Source organism: Cricetulus griseus, chromosome 2, assembly GCF_003668045.3.
Source record: "Cricetulus griseus strain 17A/GY chromosome 2, alternate assembly CriGri-PICRH-1.0, whole genome shotgun sequence".
NCBI classification, from domain to species: Eukaryota; Metazoa; Chordata; class Mammalia; order Rodentia; family Cricetidae; genus Cricetulus; species Cricetulus griseus.
The window spans coordinates 64,175,830-64,192,860 of record NC_048595.1 but is presented as its reverse complement, the minus strand read 5'-3'; the positions used below and the strand labels follow the sequence as shown (position 1 = coordinate 64,192,860).

At 37.6% G+C, this 17,031-nt stretch overlaps 1 protein-coding gene across 1 annotated transcript in view; it reads left to right on the top strand.

Moving 5' to 3' along the window:
* Positions 1-17,031, top strand: part of LOC100756343 (coiled-coil domain-containing protein 171) — a 332,880-nt gene that overhangs the window by 146,214 nt on the left and 169,635 nt on the right. Inside the window, exons 19-21 of the mRNA XM_035439823.1 lie at positions 9,057-9,283; positions 9,558-9,740; positions 12,624-12,809. Coding sequence (XP_035295714.1) covers positions 9,057-9,283; positions 9,558-9,740; positions 12,624-12,809 — 596 coding nt within the window. The remainder of the gene's footprint in view (positions 1-9,056; positions 9,284-9,557; positions 9,741-12,623; positions 12,810-17,031) is intronic.

The following is a 17,031-nucleotide window of genomic DNA, read 5'->3' as shown; positions in this document are numbered from 1 at the left end:
CTTAATAGTGTAAAATATCCAAAACTAACAATCATAAGGGTGGAATACAAGAATATACAATAATCTGCTATGATACATCCTATGTCTATTCTAGCTAAGTCTTAAAGTCATGTGAAAAAAGTGTCTAACTTGAACACCTTCTTCCAATCCCAACTCTAAACAATAAGAAGGTTATTCTTAACTAGGCTTACACTACCCTAATACACAATAATGGGGAACGGGGGCGTAGCATCTTCTAGGTTACTTCCTGCTGAAAAGGGACGAAGATGGTCATGTGGGGGCTCTGTGGAAAAAAATGTCAGTATAGGGAAAGTCTTTAATGAGTTATGTCTAGTTCATGTTATATGATTTGTTTGATTGAAGATCTACGTTGAAATCCTCAACTTGATTGAAGTCGTTACTCGAGGTTCTGGTTGGAGTGTCAGTCGAAACGGAGTGAGTTGAATCCAGTGTAGTCGGGAAGGTGTAGTCCAATTCCTTTTCCGGAGCATGTAGGGATTGCTGTCAGGCTGGGTCTTGATGGCTGTATGGGACTCAAACATAAGTGTCATCAGAGAAATGTTCACTTGTTTATGTATGTGTACCGGGAAAGGTACCTTGACGAACCTTGACTAACAACGATTATGAGAGGGTGTAAAAGGAAAGCCAAGAAAAAACAAAGATAGTCCTCTTATTCTTTATTTATTCTGTATTATAGCAATTGGCTTCTTGATATAACACAGAAACTTTTAAATGTTGTTAAATAACATGCTTGGATTTTAGAGTAGGAAAGCCAAACCCAACTCTAAATCCAGTCTCGATTTAGTTGAATAGGGACTAGGAAATGAATAGACATAGAGTTATTCGAGAGACAGCTGTAAATTTTTACCGTACAGCACGTTCCTTTTGTTAGATGGTTATAGCTACGTTCTTTCCTTGAGTATCCATACATGTAATGTCCTTTGACTTATAGAGGGCAGTTCCTCAGAAAATACCTGTCAGTCATCCTTGTCGAGGGGGTTGTATCCCTCAACTCGAATCTTGATCAATTTTGATGGTATCCAAAGATTTTCTTCTTTATTTCCAAGCACAGGCGGGTGAAACACAGGCCAGAGCTAGGTTAAGAACCCAGCCAGCGCGGCCAGAACAAAGAGAGAGCCCCGTCCCCACGTGCAGTTCCTTAAGAAGCCCCCTTTACGTCATTCCGGCTTTCCTTCACCCCGCCCTTATCGGCGAGTCCCCAGGTCCACCTGGTACCTGCCCCAGGACTATTGGGCGGGGCTAGGGTGACTCCCTACATGTTGTGTCTGCATTCTCATTGAATTCTAGGAAATCTTTAATTTCTTCTTTTATTTCTTCCTGGACCCATGAATTGGGCAATTGGGTGTTACTTAATTTCCATGAGTTTGTAGGTTTTCTGTAGTTTGTGTTGTTGTTGAATTCTAATTTTAAAGCATGGTGGTCTGATAAGACACAGGAGGTATTTCAATTTTTTTGTACTTGTTGAGGTTTGCTATGTTGCCAAGTATGTGGTCAATTTTAGAGAAGGTGGCATGTGGTGCTGAGAAGAAGGTAAATTGTTTTGTATTTGGGTGGAATGTACTATAGATATCTGTTAAGTCCAATTGTGCCATAACCTCTATTAGATCTTTTGTTTCTTTGTTAAGTTTCTGTCTGGTGTTCCTGTCCAGTGGTGAGAGTGGGGTGTTGAAATCTCCCACTATAAGTGTGTGCGGTTTTATGTGTGATTTGAGTTTTAGTAATGTTTCTTTTACAAACGTGGATGCCTTTGTATTTGGGGCATAAATGTTCAGAATTGAGACTTCATCCTGATGGATTTCTCCTGTGATAAGTAGGAAATGACCTTCTTCATCTCTTTTGACTGATTTTAGTTTAAAGTCCAATTTATTGGATATTAGGATTGCTACTCCTGGCTTGTTTCTTGGGTCCATTTGACTGGAAGATCTTTCCCCAACCTTTAATTCTTAGGTACCATCTGTCTTTGAGGTTGAGGTGAGTTTCTTGTATGCAGCAGAAGGAAGGATTCTGTCTTCTTTTTTTATTTAATTTTTTTAATTAGTTCAAGTTAGGGAACAAGCTTGTTTCACATGTAAATCCCTTCTCTCTCTCCCTCCCCTCACCCTCATCTCTCCTCCCCCAGGATTCTGTCTTCTTATCCATTCTGCTAATCTGTGTCTTTTAATGGGGTCGTTAAGACCATTAATGTTGATGGATATTAATGAGCATTGATTATTGTTCATTCTTGTTTGTTTTTGATTTGGTGATGGTGGTGAGATTATGTGTGGGATTCTGTCCCCTTTTCCTTTTGGTTGTTGGTAAGTTGGGATTATCTATTGCCTATGTTTTTCTGGTTGTAGTTAACTGCCCTGGGTTGCAGTTTTCCTTTCAGTGCTTTCTGTAGGGCTGGATTGGTGGATATGTATTGTTTGAATCTGGTTTTGTCATGGAATATTTTGTTTTTTCCATCTATATTGATTGAAAGCTTTGCTGAGTATAGTAGTCTGGGCTGGCATCCATGGCCTCTTAGTGTAGGTAGCATATCTATCCAGGACCTTCTGGCTTTCACAGTTTCCAAGGAAAGTCAGGTGTGATTCTGATAGGTTTGCCTTTATAGGTTATTTGACCTTTTTACTTTGCTGCTCTTAATATTTTCTCATGTTGTGTGTGTTTTGTGTTTTGATTATTATGTGGCGAGGTGACCTTTTTTTTGGTTCAGTCTATTTGGTGTTCTGTAGGCTTCTTGTATTTTCATTGGTATGTTTTTCTTTAGGTTGGGAAAGTTTTCTTCTATGATTTTGTTGAATATGTTTTCTGTGCTTTGAGTTGGATTTCTTCACCTTCTTCTATACCTATTATTCTTAGGTTTGGTCTTTTCATGGTATCCCATATTTCCTGGATATTTTGTGATAGGTATTGGTTGGACTTAAGATTTTCTTTGGTTGGTGAATCTATTTCCGCTAATGTGTCTTCAACTCCTGAGATTCTCTCTTCCATCTCTTGGTTATGCTTACATCTGTAGTTCCTGATAGTTTACCCAGCTTTTCTATTTCCAACATTCCCTCAGATTGTGCTTTCTTTATTGTCTCTATTTCAGTTTTTAGGTCTTGAACTGTTTCCTAGAGAGATTTGTTGATATCTTGTATTTTTTGGTTAGTTTTTTCTTCCATTTCTTTAAGGGATTTTCTCATGTCCTCTTTGAGTTCCTCTATCATTTTCCTGAAGATGTTTTTAATGTCATTCTCTTCTGGTTCATCTGCATTGGGATGTTCAGGTCTGGTGGTGTCATATTGGGTTTTCTGTTGTTGAATGTGCTTTTACCTTGTCCTCTTCTAATGCTTTCTTCTGGTGGGTGTAGCAAGAGTTTCTTGTTCTCCTGGTGGGTGTGGGACCACGGTTCCCTTCTGGTAGATGCAAACAGATCCAATACTCTGATGTCTGTCGTCTTCTCGTGGATGGATGTGTCACTGTTCCCCAGGTGTTGGCAGTGTTTGGGTGTGCCAGGTCCTGCGGGCCGGCAGTTGGAGGCAGAACTGTCACCAGGCCTCCGTGTGTTGGATCCACCACCGAACTCCGTCGGGCACACAGGTCCCTTGTGTCAGATGGCTCTGAGCAGCGACGATGAACAGGAGCCAGAAACAGCTCCTGTTCGGACTCCCCCCCCCCTCCGCCGCCCCCGCCGCCGAATTTGGTCCGGCATGCAGGTCGCTTTCATCAGGTGACTATCGGAAATTTCTTTTTCTAATGAAATCATACTGTACATTTGGGGCTGCCACAGTTCTGCTTTCTTTGCAAGTTATGGAAGGCTCACTTAAAGCACTATAATCAAATTGGTTATTTTCTCTCTTTTAAGTAATAGAAAGTCTAGATATTTATAAAAATTCAGAGTCTGTTTCTAGTTTGCAGTCCTTATCTTCACATTGGTGCTTGCCCAACCTACAGGATTTTGTTTGCTCAGAAAGAGAAAGAGAAAGGTAAAATATGAAAGCATTCATATATCATTGGAAGGAGTAACAATGATGAACTGCTTTGGAACAGAGTTTTGTGGTTTCTTAAAACATTAGCATTGAACTATATTATAAGCTAGTCATTCCACTACTATTTATATTATATTTAAGAGAAATAAAGGCATGTATCTATATAGAGATGTGAACATAAATGTTCATAGCACTAATAATAGTAAAAAAAATGTGAACTCAAATTGAACTATCCCCCAGCCAATGAGTGGACAGACATACACATGAAATTAATTAGGCCACAAGAAAGGAAGCACTTGTCTATGCTGCAAGAAGGAAGACCCTTGACCTCATGAGTCAAAGAAGCCACTCACTGTAAGTCACACATATTATCTGTTAATTTGAAGTGTGCAGAGTAGGAAAATTGAAAGACAGAAAGGAGATTACTAAAATCACTCAGGAATATTTATTTTAATGCTTACATATTTTCTTACATGTTCTTCCAGACTCTCCATACTTCCTCTTTCTTCTTTTTCCTCCTTTTTTTTTCAGTGCTGGGATCAAACCCAGGGTCTTGTGCATGTGAGGTAAGCACTCTGCCACTGAGCTACTTCCCTAGCTCTTCCTCCCCTTTAAGATCTTGCTGAAACTTTAAACTACTTTAAGCATCAGGATTGTAGATTGACAGCATCACCATGACTTCTTTCTGTCCAGTCTTGGGAAATCTGTGGTTGCCAACATCAAGCAGTGCTTTTTATCATGTTAAATAACTATTGCTTGTGTTATTCTTAGGTTAAAGAAAATTCAGTTAGTGATTCTTGTTAAAAGTTATGCCTTTAGAATGAATTCTGAATTACATATAAGCTGTCTTTTAGAAGAGAGAATATGCTCTTGACCATGGTTGAACATTGACTAAGAATTTGGTGGCTAAGTGTATGCTGTTGTGTGCTATTTGCGTGACTTCAGCCTTAACATTCTCATGTGTACCTTCTGGCTGTGCTGGGTGGTTTTATGTCAACTTCATACAAGCCAAACTCATCTGAGAGGAGAGAGACTCAATTAAGAAAATGGCTCTGTAAGATTAGGCTACAGGCAAGCCTTTAGGTAGGGAATTTTGTAATTAGTGATTGATCTGGAGGGCCCAGCCAATTGTGGGTGGTTCCATCCCTGGGCTGGTGGTTCTGGGTTCTATAAAAAAGCAGGCTAAGCAAGCCATGTGAGCAAGCCAGTAAGCAGCACCCTCCATGGCCTCTGCATCAGTTCCTGCCCTGTGTGAGTTCCTGACCTTTCTGTTTTTGATGATGAACTGCTATATGGAACTGCGAGTGAAATAAACCCTATCTTCCCAAGTTGCTTTTGGTCATGGTGTTTCATTATAGCAATAGTAACCCTAACTAAGACATCAGCTAATAGGAGCTTCTAGCTAATATGTTTATTAGAGAAAAAGTAATTTGCTTAGACATATCTTCTGATTATGTAAATGTCCTCTAAATGTCCATTGTTTTATCTCTTTCTTGTATAATGATGTCTTAATGGAACTAACACTACTTTTTATTTTTTATTTTATTTTTTTTTACAAAACCAGAAGTTTAGTAATGAGAACTTGAAGTTACATTTTAAATAGTATTTATAGTGTTTGACCACTACTTTCATAAACTTTGATGATGTGTTCATAGGCTGTGGGCAGAGACCACAGTTTTCATGTTGCCTCTATAAATACCGGACAGGTGGCAACCTTTTTGCTTTTTCGATAGTGTTTGCCCACTTGAGATAAATTACCTTTTCTAGATATCCAAATGGTGTGCCTGCAAGAGATCATTTACCTCAAACAGGGGAGGATGCTACTTTCATTGAAGGGCTGAAATATCAATCATTATGGGAATAGAATGTAGGTAGCTGAATGTTTTGGTCTAAAATAAAAGTTTAAAGATAGAAACAAATGTATTTGATTTGATTTCTGTATATATCTCTGAATGTATCCAAGAGTAGAAGGACACAGGCAGAATATCAGTAGATGTTATTACACATCTTCGCTGTAATTAAATCTTAATTTCCTTGAAGTTAGATGACTCACACACACCCTTGCTAATAAGTTGACACTCAACTTACTTCCCATTGGATACTTTGTTAAACTTTGTAGAAGTCATAGCTAAAAAAGGCCTAACTCAGAGGCCTAATTATGGCCGTGTCAAGACTGAAGTTTCATATTTGGAAGGCCAAAACAGTGAGAGATTGTATTTTTGTTAATAAGAAGTTTTTCTTAAAAACTAAGGTTTTATTCAGGCCTAGTTGTACATGCCTATGGTACCAGCAGCTATGAAACACAAACAGGAGGATTCCAGAGTAACCCTGGTCTACATAAGGAGTTCCAGTTTAGCCTGGGCTACATTGTGAGATCTTGTTTAAAAGGCAATGTTAAATTAGTATCATCACTGGCATTGTTAACATTACTCATCACTGATGCTTTTATGCACTTTATTGTTAAGTCATTATTACTCTTTGCTCACTCTTTCAAAAAAGCTCCATTTTAGAAAATGCACTGTAGACTTCTAGTTTTCTATACAGTAGTTGTATTTTTAGTAGCAATGGATTTCTGTAATGTTTTCTAAAGACATCTAGTTTTATTGCACGCAGCATCAGGGACATGTCATTCATGTCTGTACTTTTGTTATGACAAATAAAGATCACACTGCTGTGCTTGCTGCAGCTGAAGGACAGGACTCCTGAAGTCACTCCCTGTCCCCTCCAGAAGCCCCGCAACCTTCAGGGTTACAATTGCTAGGCCAATCAACTGTTTAGGAATTTATTTTTGAAGATTTATTTGTGGATGTGAAAATATGCCTGTTCTACTGGGAATAGTAATTGTGTAACCTGTGATCTGCTTCTTTATAAAGGTCCCATTATTTAAGTTGGGAAAATGACTAGCAAATTCTTTTAACATGAAAACATTATACCTGTTTTTTACAGGTATAAATTTTAAAATGAGACAAGTAAACAAGGGGATTTCTAGTGACTTTTGTTCTTTGTCATGCGAATAAATATGTAATTCTGACACTACAGTGTCTTTTCCTCTTTTATTATAAAATTGTATTCCATATGATAATGTGAGCTCTATTATAAAAATGCTTCGTAAAACATAAATTATTTAGTGCTCTGACTGTAGTTCATGATGGTCAGCACTCAGGGACTTGGAATGTGTCTTTTTCTAACTTCTTAAAAATTCAGAAGAATGCCTTGTGGAATTTAATTGTCATTTAATTTTCTCTTTCTTAGTGGTTATTGTCTACCAAACACATTTCAGGGATACAGATAAAAAAATCACTGTATTATAATTTAATTAGTTGAATTTTTATTTTAAAGCTCTTTTTCTTGAAAATGTTGTTACTTTTATATTACTTAAAAATTTAAAATCAGATTTTATATTTGCTTAAACAGCAATTTTGATATAACATGAAAATTAATATTACTTTCTGTTGGTGTTTTTGAATGCCTTGTTGAGTTCAGTATTGTTGCAGCTGCTCTTCTATGGAAGTAAAATGAAATGTAATAAGTCCAACAAATATATAAAAATATCTGTATATGCTAACCTGGCATAGTGAAGATAGGGCAGCTGGAAATGAAAGAGGACAAGTAAAAAAATACAGTGCAACTGGAAACACAGAGAATATGTATATTTGATATTGAAATGATGTATTATATTGATTATTAGGAGAAAATTAAATTTTATTGTTCTTTCATTGAACAGTGAATTATTTAATATATTTTACTTTTAGCTATTTGCTTAACTGTTCTACATTATGTATTAAATGCCATATAATTGTGTTAGTAATTTTTTTGTGATTCATTACTTACTAAATGACTCATTATTAACAAAAGAATTATGTATTTTAATTAAACTTTGTATGACTTTGTCCATGACATTCTTTGAGAGTATATTTCTAATAAGTATCATATAGAATGAAACTATATTACATTATATTTTCAAAATTCAATGCAGTAACAACTGATCAAATAAAATTTATATGCACAATATTATACTTTTACCAAATTGGCAATTTTACTTTATGTATAACTCTGAAGCAGTATGATTTTCAAATTTTGACTGTTATGTGGCATATATTTATACATTGAGGAATAGAAGAAATAGAAAATAATTCAAATTTTAGAATGCAATGTCTATAAGGTAGAATGCAGAGTATTGGGGAGGCAGTTCTTAATGCCATAGGAGACCATTGTTTGCCCTCGGTCAGTGTTGTTCTTTTGTTTTTGAACTGTATATATTCCCACAATTAATATAAAACAATTTGATTTGGTAACATTGCCCTTCTCATAGAAAGTCAAGATTTTCATTAAACTCCAGTAGTAGAGACTACTGAAATGTAGAATGTACTTTGCTAGATTTGTACATGAAGACTCTCATGGTGCTGGTCATTTTACATGGATAGCATCATAAGACAAGTAATGACAGATTAAGGCCTGCTTAGAATAGGGAAAATGAAATTATATAACTTTTGTGAAGGCATAAGTAAGCCTATTCACCATATCTGGAATATCAGCTAGTAGGAACAGTGACATTTTGTTTATCAACATTAAGTACAGTTATTAATTACATACCTAAGGGTCTGGTAGTTAGTAAGCAGGATGTGTAGCATTACAGGAACACTCAAGCCCACTAGACACAGAGTGATTACTGAATTCCCATGGGGAAATAAGTAATTATAGTTGCAGAATTTTTAACTCTCCTGGACAAACAAAATTGTGTTTTCTTGTCTGAGAATATAAGTATTATGGCACTAAGGTCATAAGCGGTCATAATTATGAATAGAAATGAAATTTATATGAAGTTTTAGAAAAAAAAGTAAAGGGAAGGTGACTTTCTAGAGTGTTGTTCCATGTGAAGGTCAGACTGTAAGTTTAGGAGGTTTCCTGTAGGAGTACTGTTCGGTAGTGAGCCAAGCTGTGTTCAGCTTTTCATAGTAAAGCTTGGTGTGGAAGGGACTATAAATGCATGAGAATTACATAACTGAAAAATTCTGTTGTGATCAGTAACATTGTAAAATTAACATGAGACAACTCACATTTTATGCTTTTTTTCCTTTGAAGATCCAAATTCCAGAATTTGTGGACATTTACTCATAGGTGCAACCAAGAGTTCTTTTGCAAAACTAATGGATAAAATTAGTTTGGCAATGGAAAGCATACCTCTGCATAGCAGCCGGAGCATAACATATGTAGAGAAAGACTCCCTCGTTCAGAGGCTGGCCCGTGGACTTCACAAAGTGAACACGCTGGCCCTGAAATATGGTTTGCGCAGCCATATGCCCATTATGGTATGTGCTATTTCGTTTAGTAGTGACTTTAGGATTTGTGGGTTAGAATGTGTATCAGACTTATTTATAGTTTAAGTCAATTGCATATGAATTATTTAGTTTCACATAAACTTTAAATGAAATAATTAAAGCCCCTTGAATAAGTTTACTTACTTGGTTTAGAAATATTTTTTATATAATGTTTCAGTTTAATTTATAGTAAAATGCTCATTGCTATTGATTTATTAGTAAATCTGCAGCTGATGTTTATAAACGTACTGTTATTTAACAACAGAAAAGCACTGCATCATTACAAAAGCAAATATTTGGATTTACACAAAGGCTGCATGCTGCTGAAGTAGAGCGCCGCTCACTGCGCCTAGAGGTTACAGAGTACAAACGAACCCTGAATGAAATGAAAAAGGAGCTTGACAAATCACAGAGTCTGCAAATGCAATTAAGTGAATTCAAGCACTCAGTAAGTAAATCTGCCTTAGTAAACTAGAGTTTTTTGACATCTCTTTCTATATCTTTTACTTAACATTGATTATTTGGTTATTAGAAATCCCTTCAATAGGATTGCTTTGTTTTAAAAATTTCTGTTATTTATTTTTTCCAATTTTATTTTTATTCAAATAGATTTTTTTCATACAATATATTATGATTAGTTTCCTTTCCCCCAACTCCTCTTAGATCTTTCCTGTTTCCCCCTTCCACTCAATTCTACACCCTTCTTTCTCTCTTTCATTAAAAACCAGACCATCTAAAAAATAACAATAAAATCAAACAAAGTAGAACAGGACAAAACAAACAAACATGCAGAAAAAATGAGCCACAGAAAAAGTACAAGAAACACATCTAGACACAGAGACACAACAGGAATTCTATGAAAACATAACACCACAAATTATACTATATATGTAAAGGACCTGTAAGGTTAAAAACAAAAACAACTCCAAAAATGCCATTGAACTTGTTTTATTTTGGTTATCTACTGCCAGGCATGGAGCCTGTCCTTAAGAGTGGATTATATACCCCCAATTTTTCAATTAATTAATTAATCAATTAATGTATTAATTTTTATCATTGTGTGTATATGGGTGCATGTATTGCATGGTATATGTGTATGTACATGCATGCTTGTGTGCACGTTTGTACCACAGTGTGAGTTTGGAAGCTAGAGGACAACTTTTAGGAGATGGTTCTTTGTTCTACTTGGGTTCTCGGAACCAGCTGTCAAGCTTGCATGGCAACAACTACTTTTACCTTCCATCCTGTCTTGTTTTTCCCAGATTGCCATTTTAAAGCATGTGTTTTTATTTTAATTAAAACTTGTATTTGTCCAACTGATACAGGCATGCGATTAACAAACCTAACCACCCTAAAAGGTGTATGATGAAATGTGGCTGTTAAGTAGAATTGCCTTTACCTGGGAAAACTTCCCTTTTAAAATGCCTTCTATTGGAAAGCCTGCTGTTTGTAGAGGAGACAAAAGTCTCTTCTCTTGTATCTTGAATAATTTTTATTCTTATACTTTCACACCATTATAATTTGAATATTAATATTGGATTATTTAGTGATATTTTAGTATTATATAATGCTGATGCTATAAATTTATCCTCAAATTTAATTAAATCAACACTTTCTCTTTCTGTGAGTTGCATGATTTCTGGGCCCCGGAGAAACTATTGTTGTCGCATTTGTCAGAAAACTGAGAGATTAAGAGCTTCATTAAAATGGCCATAATTTGTGTTTTCTAGGTTTATATACAGTGAAGTAAGACTTTGCCATTCTTAGTTTCTTTTTAAAGAATTCAAATCAGGTTGCATTGTGTTTGATGAATTATCTGAATCTACTTCACATCCCCTTTCACAGTGGGAAAGCTGTGACTCTGAAATAACTGCATGTACAGCTGTGATGATGACAAGATCTGTGTGTCTCTCGAGTTCCACATGTGCTTCATGGAATGTACCTTTTGTGAAACATTTTCTCTTTGCACTTCAAGATGACAGTGTCAGGCATCTTGTAACTGTGTTTTCCTCACTCAAATGCCTTGAAGAAGGGACTCAAGTGGTCTGACCTAGATCCCGTGAGCCCACCTATCAGGGATGCTGGCCTGTGTAGAGCTCTTGTTAGTTTTCCAGAGCGGTGTCCTGACCTCCAAGTAGTCACAGTATTGTAAGCCATCTTTTATATTATGGTGTAGAGTTTCATTAGCAGGTGTTCACATATGAATATCTTTAATTCTTTTCTGTGTTGGGTGAGAAAGCTAAATGAGCTCTCAGCTCAATCCAGGCATCTCCACACAAGATGTATGTAGGCATGAAAATAAGTAAGGCAAATTTTGATGACTACAATGGCTGTGGGGAAATACAAGTTAGCATGACAGTGAAGTGTGGGTAGGAGCAGCTAGAGAGGACATGAGACCAGAGAGATTCGAGCAATAGCACAATAAACACAGACTCAGGCAATCATTCCAATACTTATGGTCATTTGAATATTTTTCCATAATCATAATCTCTACAAAATCTTTTTTAAAATTTGGAATATGGATGGTGTTGGTGCACACCTTTAATCCCAGCTCTTGGAAGGCAGAGGCAGGTGGGTCTCTGGAGTTTGAGGCCAGCCTGGTCTGCAGAGTGAGTTCCAGGACAGCCAGGGCTACACAGAGAAACCCTGGCCCCCCTAAAACAAAACAAACCAAACTAAACAAAAACAAAATAAAACAAAAAAGCAAACTTTATTTGGAATAACTTTGAAAGTATGATTATTATACTTTAAAAACAAAAGTGATAGGTTATTTTGACTAAAACAAATTTTTTTAAAAGATTTTATTTATTTGTTATGTATACAACATTCTGCTTCCATGTATATCTGCACACCAGAAGAGGGCACCAGATCTCATAACAGATGGTTGTGAGCCACCATGTGGTTGCTGGGAATTGAACTCAGGACCTCTGGAAGAGCAGTCGCCGCTCTTAACCGCTGAGCCCGACTAAAACAAATTTTATGTTTTGTTTTATAATAAATTCTTAGAAATGTTTGCTATTAAATTATATTGCAAATTTCTATTTATGTATAGGTGTCTGTGTGAGTGTATGACATGTGTGTTCAGGCACCCGTGGGGCCAGAAGAGGGCATTGGGTCCCCTGGAGCTGGAGTCTTACATGGTTTTGAGCCTGCCTTCCTGTGGATGCTTGGAACTGAGCTCTGATCTACAAGATCAGTTGGTGCTTTTAAGCACAGTACCATCTCTCCAGCCCCTTGTTATGTTCTTTATGTTACCAAATACAGCTCTGAAGAATCAGCCATACTGCAATACAACTGGCTTGCAACTGATTTTTTTCTCTTCTTCTCAAAGAAATTGATCACCCATGAGAAGTTTGAAAGTGCCTGTGAAGAACTAAACAATGCATTACTTCGGGAACAGCAGGCACAAATGCTGTTGAATGAACAGGCCCAGCAGCTACAGGAGTTGAACTACAGACTTGAGGTACACTCCTGTGAAGAAGCTGACAAAAACCAGACTCTTGGAGAAGCTGTTAAGGTATAACATCTCCTGTAGAATGAGTTATTTGTTGCTTGTATGCATGCTGGTGTATTTGTGTATGCTATGCATAGCTCCCTGAATGTAGGGGATAGATGCAAAGGTGTGAAATCTTTCTCTGTAAATGGTTTGTAAGGATGGTGTGAGGTGTCGTTCTGTCCTCCCTTACGAGCCTTCATAGACTTGTATGGAAAATGTAAAAGTGGCCTTTACTGACTGGTTGAAAACAAAGTAGGTATTTTTCCAGTCATAATTTTTTAAATGTATTTTTTTATTGAAAATAATTTTTTTCATATAATATATTCTAATCATTGTTTCCCTTCTGCCAAATCCTCTCCATTTACCTACCTATCAACTCCGCATCCTTTCTTTCTCTCTCTCTTTAGAAAATACAGGCAAAAAAAAACTAAACCAGAGTAAAGAAAACAAAAAACAAAGAAAGCACAAGAAATATACACATACATACCGCACACACACACACACACATACACTATAAAAACAAAAATTCAGAAACCATAATATGTAAGCAAAAGATCAATAAGACAAAATGCCCAAACAAAGCCTTATGAGACAAAACATCTACAAAAAAGCCATTGAGTCCATTTTGTGTTGGCCATCTACTGCTGGGCATGGGGCCTACTCTTAGCTGTGGTTAATATTAACAGTGAGATTCCATTGGAGAAAACGGATTTTGCCTTGTAAGTGATGTCAGTTGGCGATTGCTTCCTGGTTAGGGATGGGAGACTATGTCTGCTTCTCCTTTTCAGCATTGAGATCCTGTCTGGCTGGAACCTGTGCAGGCCCTGAACATGTTTCAGCAGTCTCTGTGTGTGCATATGTGCTTCAGTCCTGTGTTGTCTAGGAAGAAACTGTTTCTATGGTGTCATCTATTCCAATTGCCTTTATAATCTTTCTGTGTCTTCTTCTACATAGCTCTCTGAGCCCTGAGGGGAGGGGTTTGATGAAGATAATCTCATTTAGGACTTTGTTTTCTAAAGTCTCTTACTCTCAGAATATGGATTTCTGTGTTAGTTTTTATCTACTGCCAAGAGGAAGCATCTCCATTGATGACTTAGTGAGGGACTGATCCATAGGTATAGCAGAATGTCATTAGTAGTTATTTAATTACTATGCTTATTTGGTTTCTCCCTAGACCCATGGCGTAGGTTCTTAGCCACCTGTGCAGTGTCAGGCATGGGTTCTATCTCATAGAATAGACCTGAAACCTAAACAGAGAGTATTTGCTTACTCCCATAATATTTGTGCCGCTATTGCATCAGCATATCATGCATGCAGGTTACTGTTGTAAATTTCAGGGTTGGTGGTTACCTTTTTTTCCTCTGGTAGCATTCAGAGTACCTTCCAGTATCATGAACACTAGTCAGTAGGGTTGGGGGCAAGCAACAACTTAACTTCTCTGTGTTTAATGAGATAGATGAATGTTGTCTTCAGCAATAGGGCTTTATCATCAATTTGTGGAGAGCAACCAATAGTCTTGGCAATAACCTGAGATTTGGAGGTTTCCATGGAACCCCTTTGGCCAATGACTCAAGCAGATATAACACATTCCTGACACTAGAGGTTTCACTTGTTGATGAAAGATTTCTAGTTAGGGCTTTGTCTTCACCATTATTTGGTGATGTCACTTATATACACATATATACAGTAGTAGGTTTTCATATGGCCCCTCAAATGGCTCAGTGTTAGTTGCCACTTCCCATATTCCCTCTCTTACCCTTCTCTTCCTCTCCACATTTAATCCTCCCTCTCCTGTCTCTCCAGTCTCTCCATAACCACATATTTTATTTCTCCTTCCCTGGGAGATCTCCTGTAGTCTCTTACTCTATACCTAACCTCTATGGTCATGTGGATTGTAGCATGCCTATCAAAAGCTTAAGAGCTAACATTCACATATAAGGGAATATATAAAATACTTGTCTTTTTAGGTCTAGGTTACCTCATTCAGGATAACTTTTTCCTTTGATTTAGGATTCTTCTCCATCTATTCCCATTTTCTTAGATTTGGCCTTTTCATGGTGTTCCCAGTCTCCTGGATATTTTGTGCCTGGATTGTTTTAGATTTAACTCTTTGACTGAGGTGTCCATTTCTTCTACCTTGTCATCAATCTTGAGATTCTTCCATGCTTTGTAATCTTTTGGTGAGGCTTACCTCTAAGGTTTTTGTTTGACTTTCTAAATTTTCCATTTTCAGTTTTATTTTTGTTTGGATTTCTTTAGTTACATTCTTCTTTTATGTCATGAATTGTTTTCATTATTTTATTCTACTGTTTGTGTTTTCACACACTTCATTAAGGGATTTCTCCTATCTCCGTCAAGGTCCTTTTAGCAGACTTTTCTTTTCCTCCTGCAGTTTCCAAATAACCAACACAGAGACTTAATATTAATTATAAATGCTCAGCTGATAGCTTATGCTTATTACTAACTAGCTCTTACAACTTAAATTAACCTATATTTCTTATCTAATTTCTACCATGTTGCTCATGGCTTGTTACCTCATTATGTACACATCCTGCTTCCTCTGCTTCTAGCTGGCACTCCTGAGACTCTACCCTTCTTTCCAGCATCCACCTAGCCTGGCTCTCCCATGTAGTCTCTGCCTGCCCAGCTATGGACAAGTCAGATCTTTATTAACCAATGAGAACAAATACATATTTACAGTGTACAAAGATTGTTTCACAGCAGTCCTTGAACATATTCATGACTGTTGTTTTGAAGCCCTTGTTTTGTGCTTCAGCACTTCTCAGGATCTATTGTGTTAGTAGGGTTACTGGTTTCTGATGGAGGCATATTGTCTTGGATGTTAAATTTTGTGTATTTTGTGCTGTTGTCTAGTCATCTGGAGTTAGGATGATGGTCTTGCCTTTGGTGAGGGCGTATTCTGTTCCTTAGTTTCTGTTTCCCTCCATGGATATTAGGTAAAAATGGTAGCTGTGGGTTACCCGTTGGAGAATCCTTCTTCAATTTGGTGAGTGGAAGAGAGGGATAGAGGTGGGCTAGGAGAAAAGGCTGAGGAGCTTCAGGATCTTGTCTGCATGGGGTCCCTAGGGAATTAGAGGTGTGGTGGGAAGAGAGCCTCCTACAAGTACATTGCAGTGCAACTAAGAATGATCTGTATGTAGATAGAGGGATGAAAGGGCCAAGAGTAAGAGTTGGAGTCTTCAGTGAATGAAGTTGAGGTGGGAGGAGGGGCACCTGCAAGTGGCTTGATCCAGGGCTGAGGGTGAGAATGGAGATATGGTAATGGAGGACAGGAAGGAGAGTGATTGACTTACCTGAGTTCCAGGTAGATAGTGTTTATGGGCATCAGGAGTTGACACAAAGAAGTAGGGATGGGCTAGAAGGGAGGGCTGAGAGGGTCCGCAGGAAGAAGCAAAGCTGGGTCCACACCAAGGTTTGGAAGAGTCTCCAGGGTTTGGAGGTAGGCTGGGAGGAGGGGCACCTGCAAGTAGGCTGCTGTAAGGTTGGTGGTGAGACAGGAAGGCAATCATCTACCCAAGTCTCAGCTTGGTGTGGCCACTTGGGGGACTCAGGTAGAGGTTGTTTCTAAGTGTTAACAGTTGACACGTAGGAATGGGAATGGGCTCCAAAGAAGGGCTGAGATGACCCACAGGAAAGAGCAAAGCTGGGTGATACCAAGACCTGGCAGAGTTCCTAATAATGGTTTTTTGAATTGGATTCTTTTGAATATATGTAACGTTTCACTTTTTTTCCTTTTTGATTGACAAAATTTACATACTTAGGATTGGAAAGATTGTGTTGTGTGACAAAACTTTCCCTGGGGAAATGCAACACACAGTTCTACTCATCCCAAATAGAGAACCCATGAGAGACCAAAGTACGGATACTACCAAAGTCCAACTTGGTGAACCAGTGAGTTTTTTTTTTTTTTTTTAGTTTTATTTTCAGTAATATGGGTAGGAATTACTTAAACAAGAACAGAAACAACTGAAAGACAGCTGCATCACCAAGGCATCTCACAAAGCTCAGAACCTGGAGCACACTGCACAGCCTGAGGCAGCTTAACAGGTCGCAGAATGTCCTTTCTAAATGACTCTGGTCTAAACCTCTTCTAGGTAGCTGGTCTGGTTTCGGCATCTTTGAAGTTTTGCTCTTCTGAAACTCTTCTTGGCAGCTCGCTTTGGCTGAGAGTCTTCTTCAGCTTGGCTTGTCTGACAGTGAGTTTCAGCAGTAAGTTTTGTTG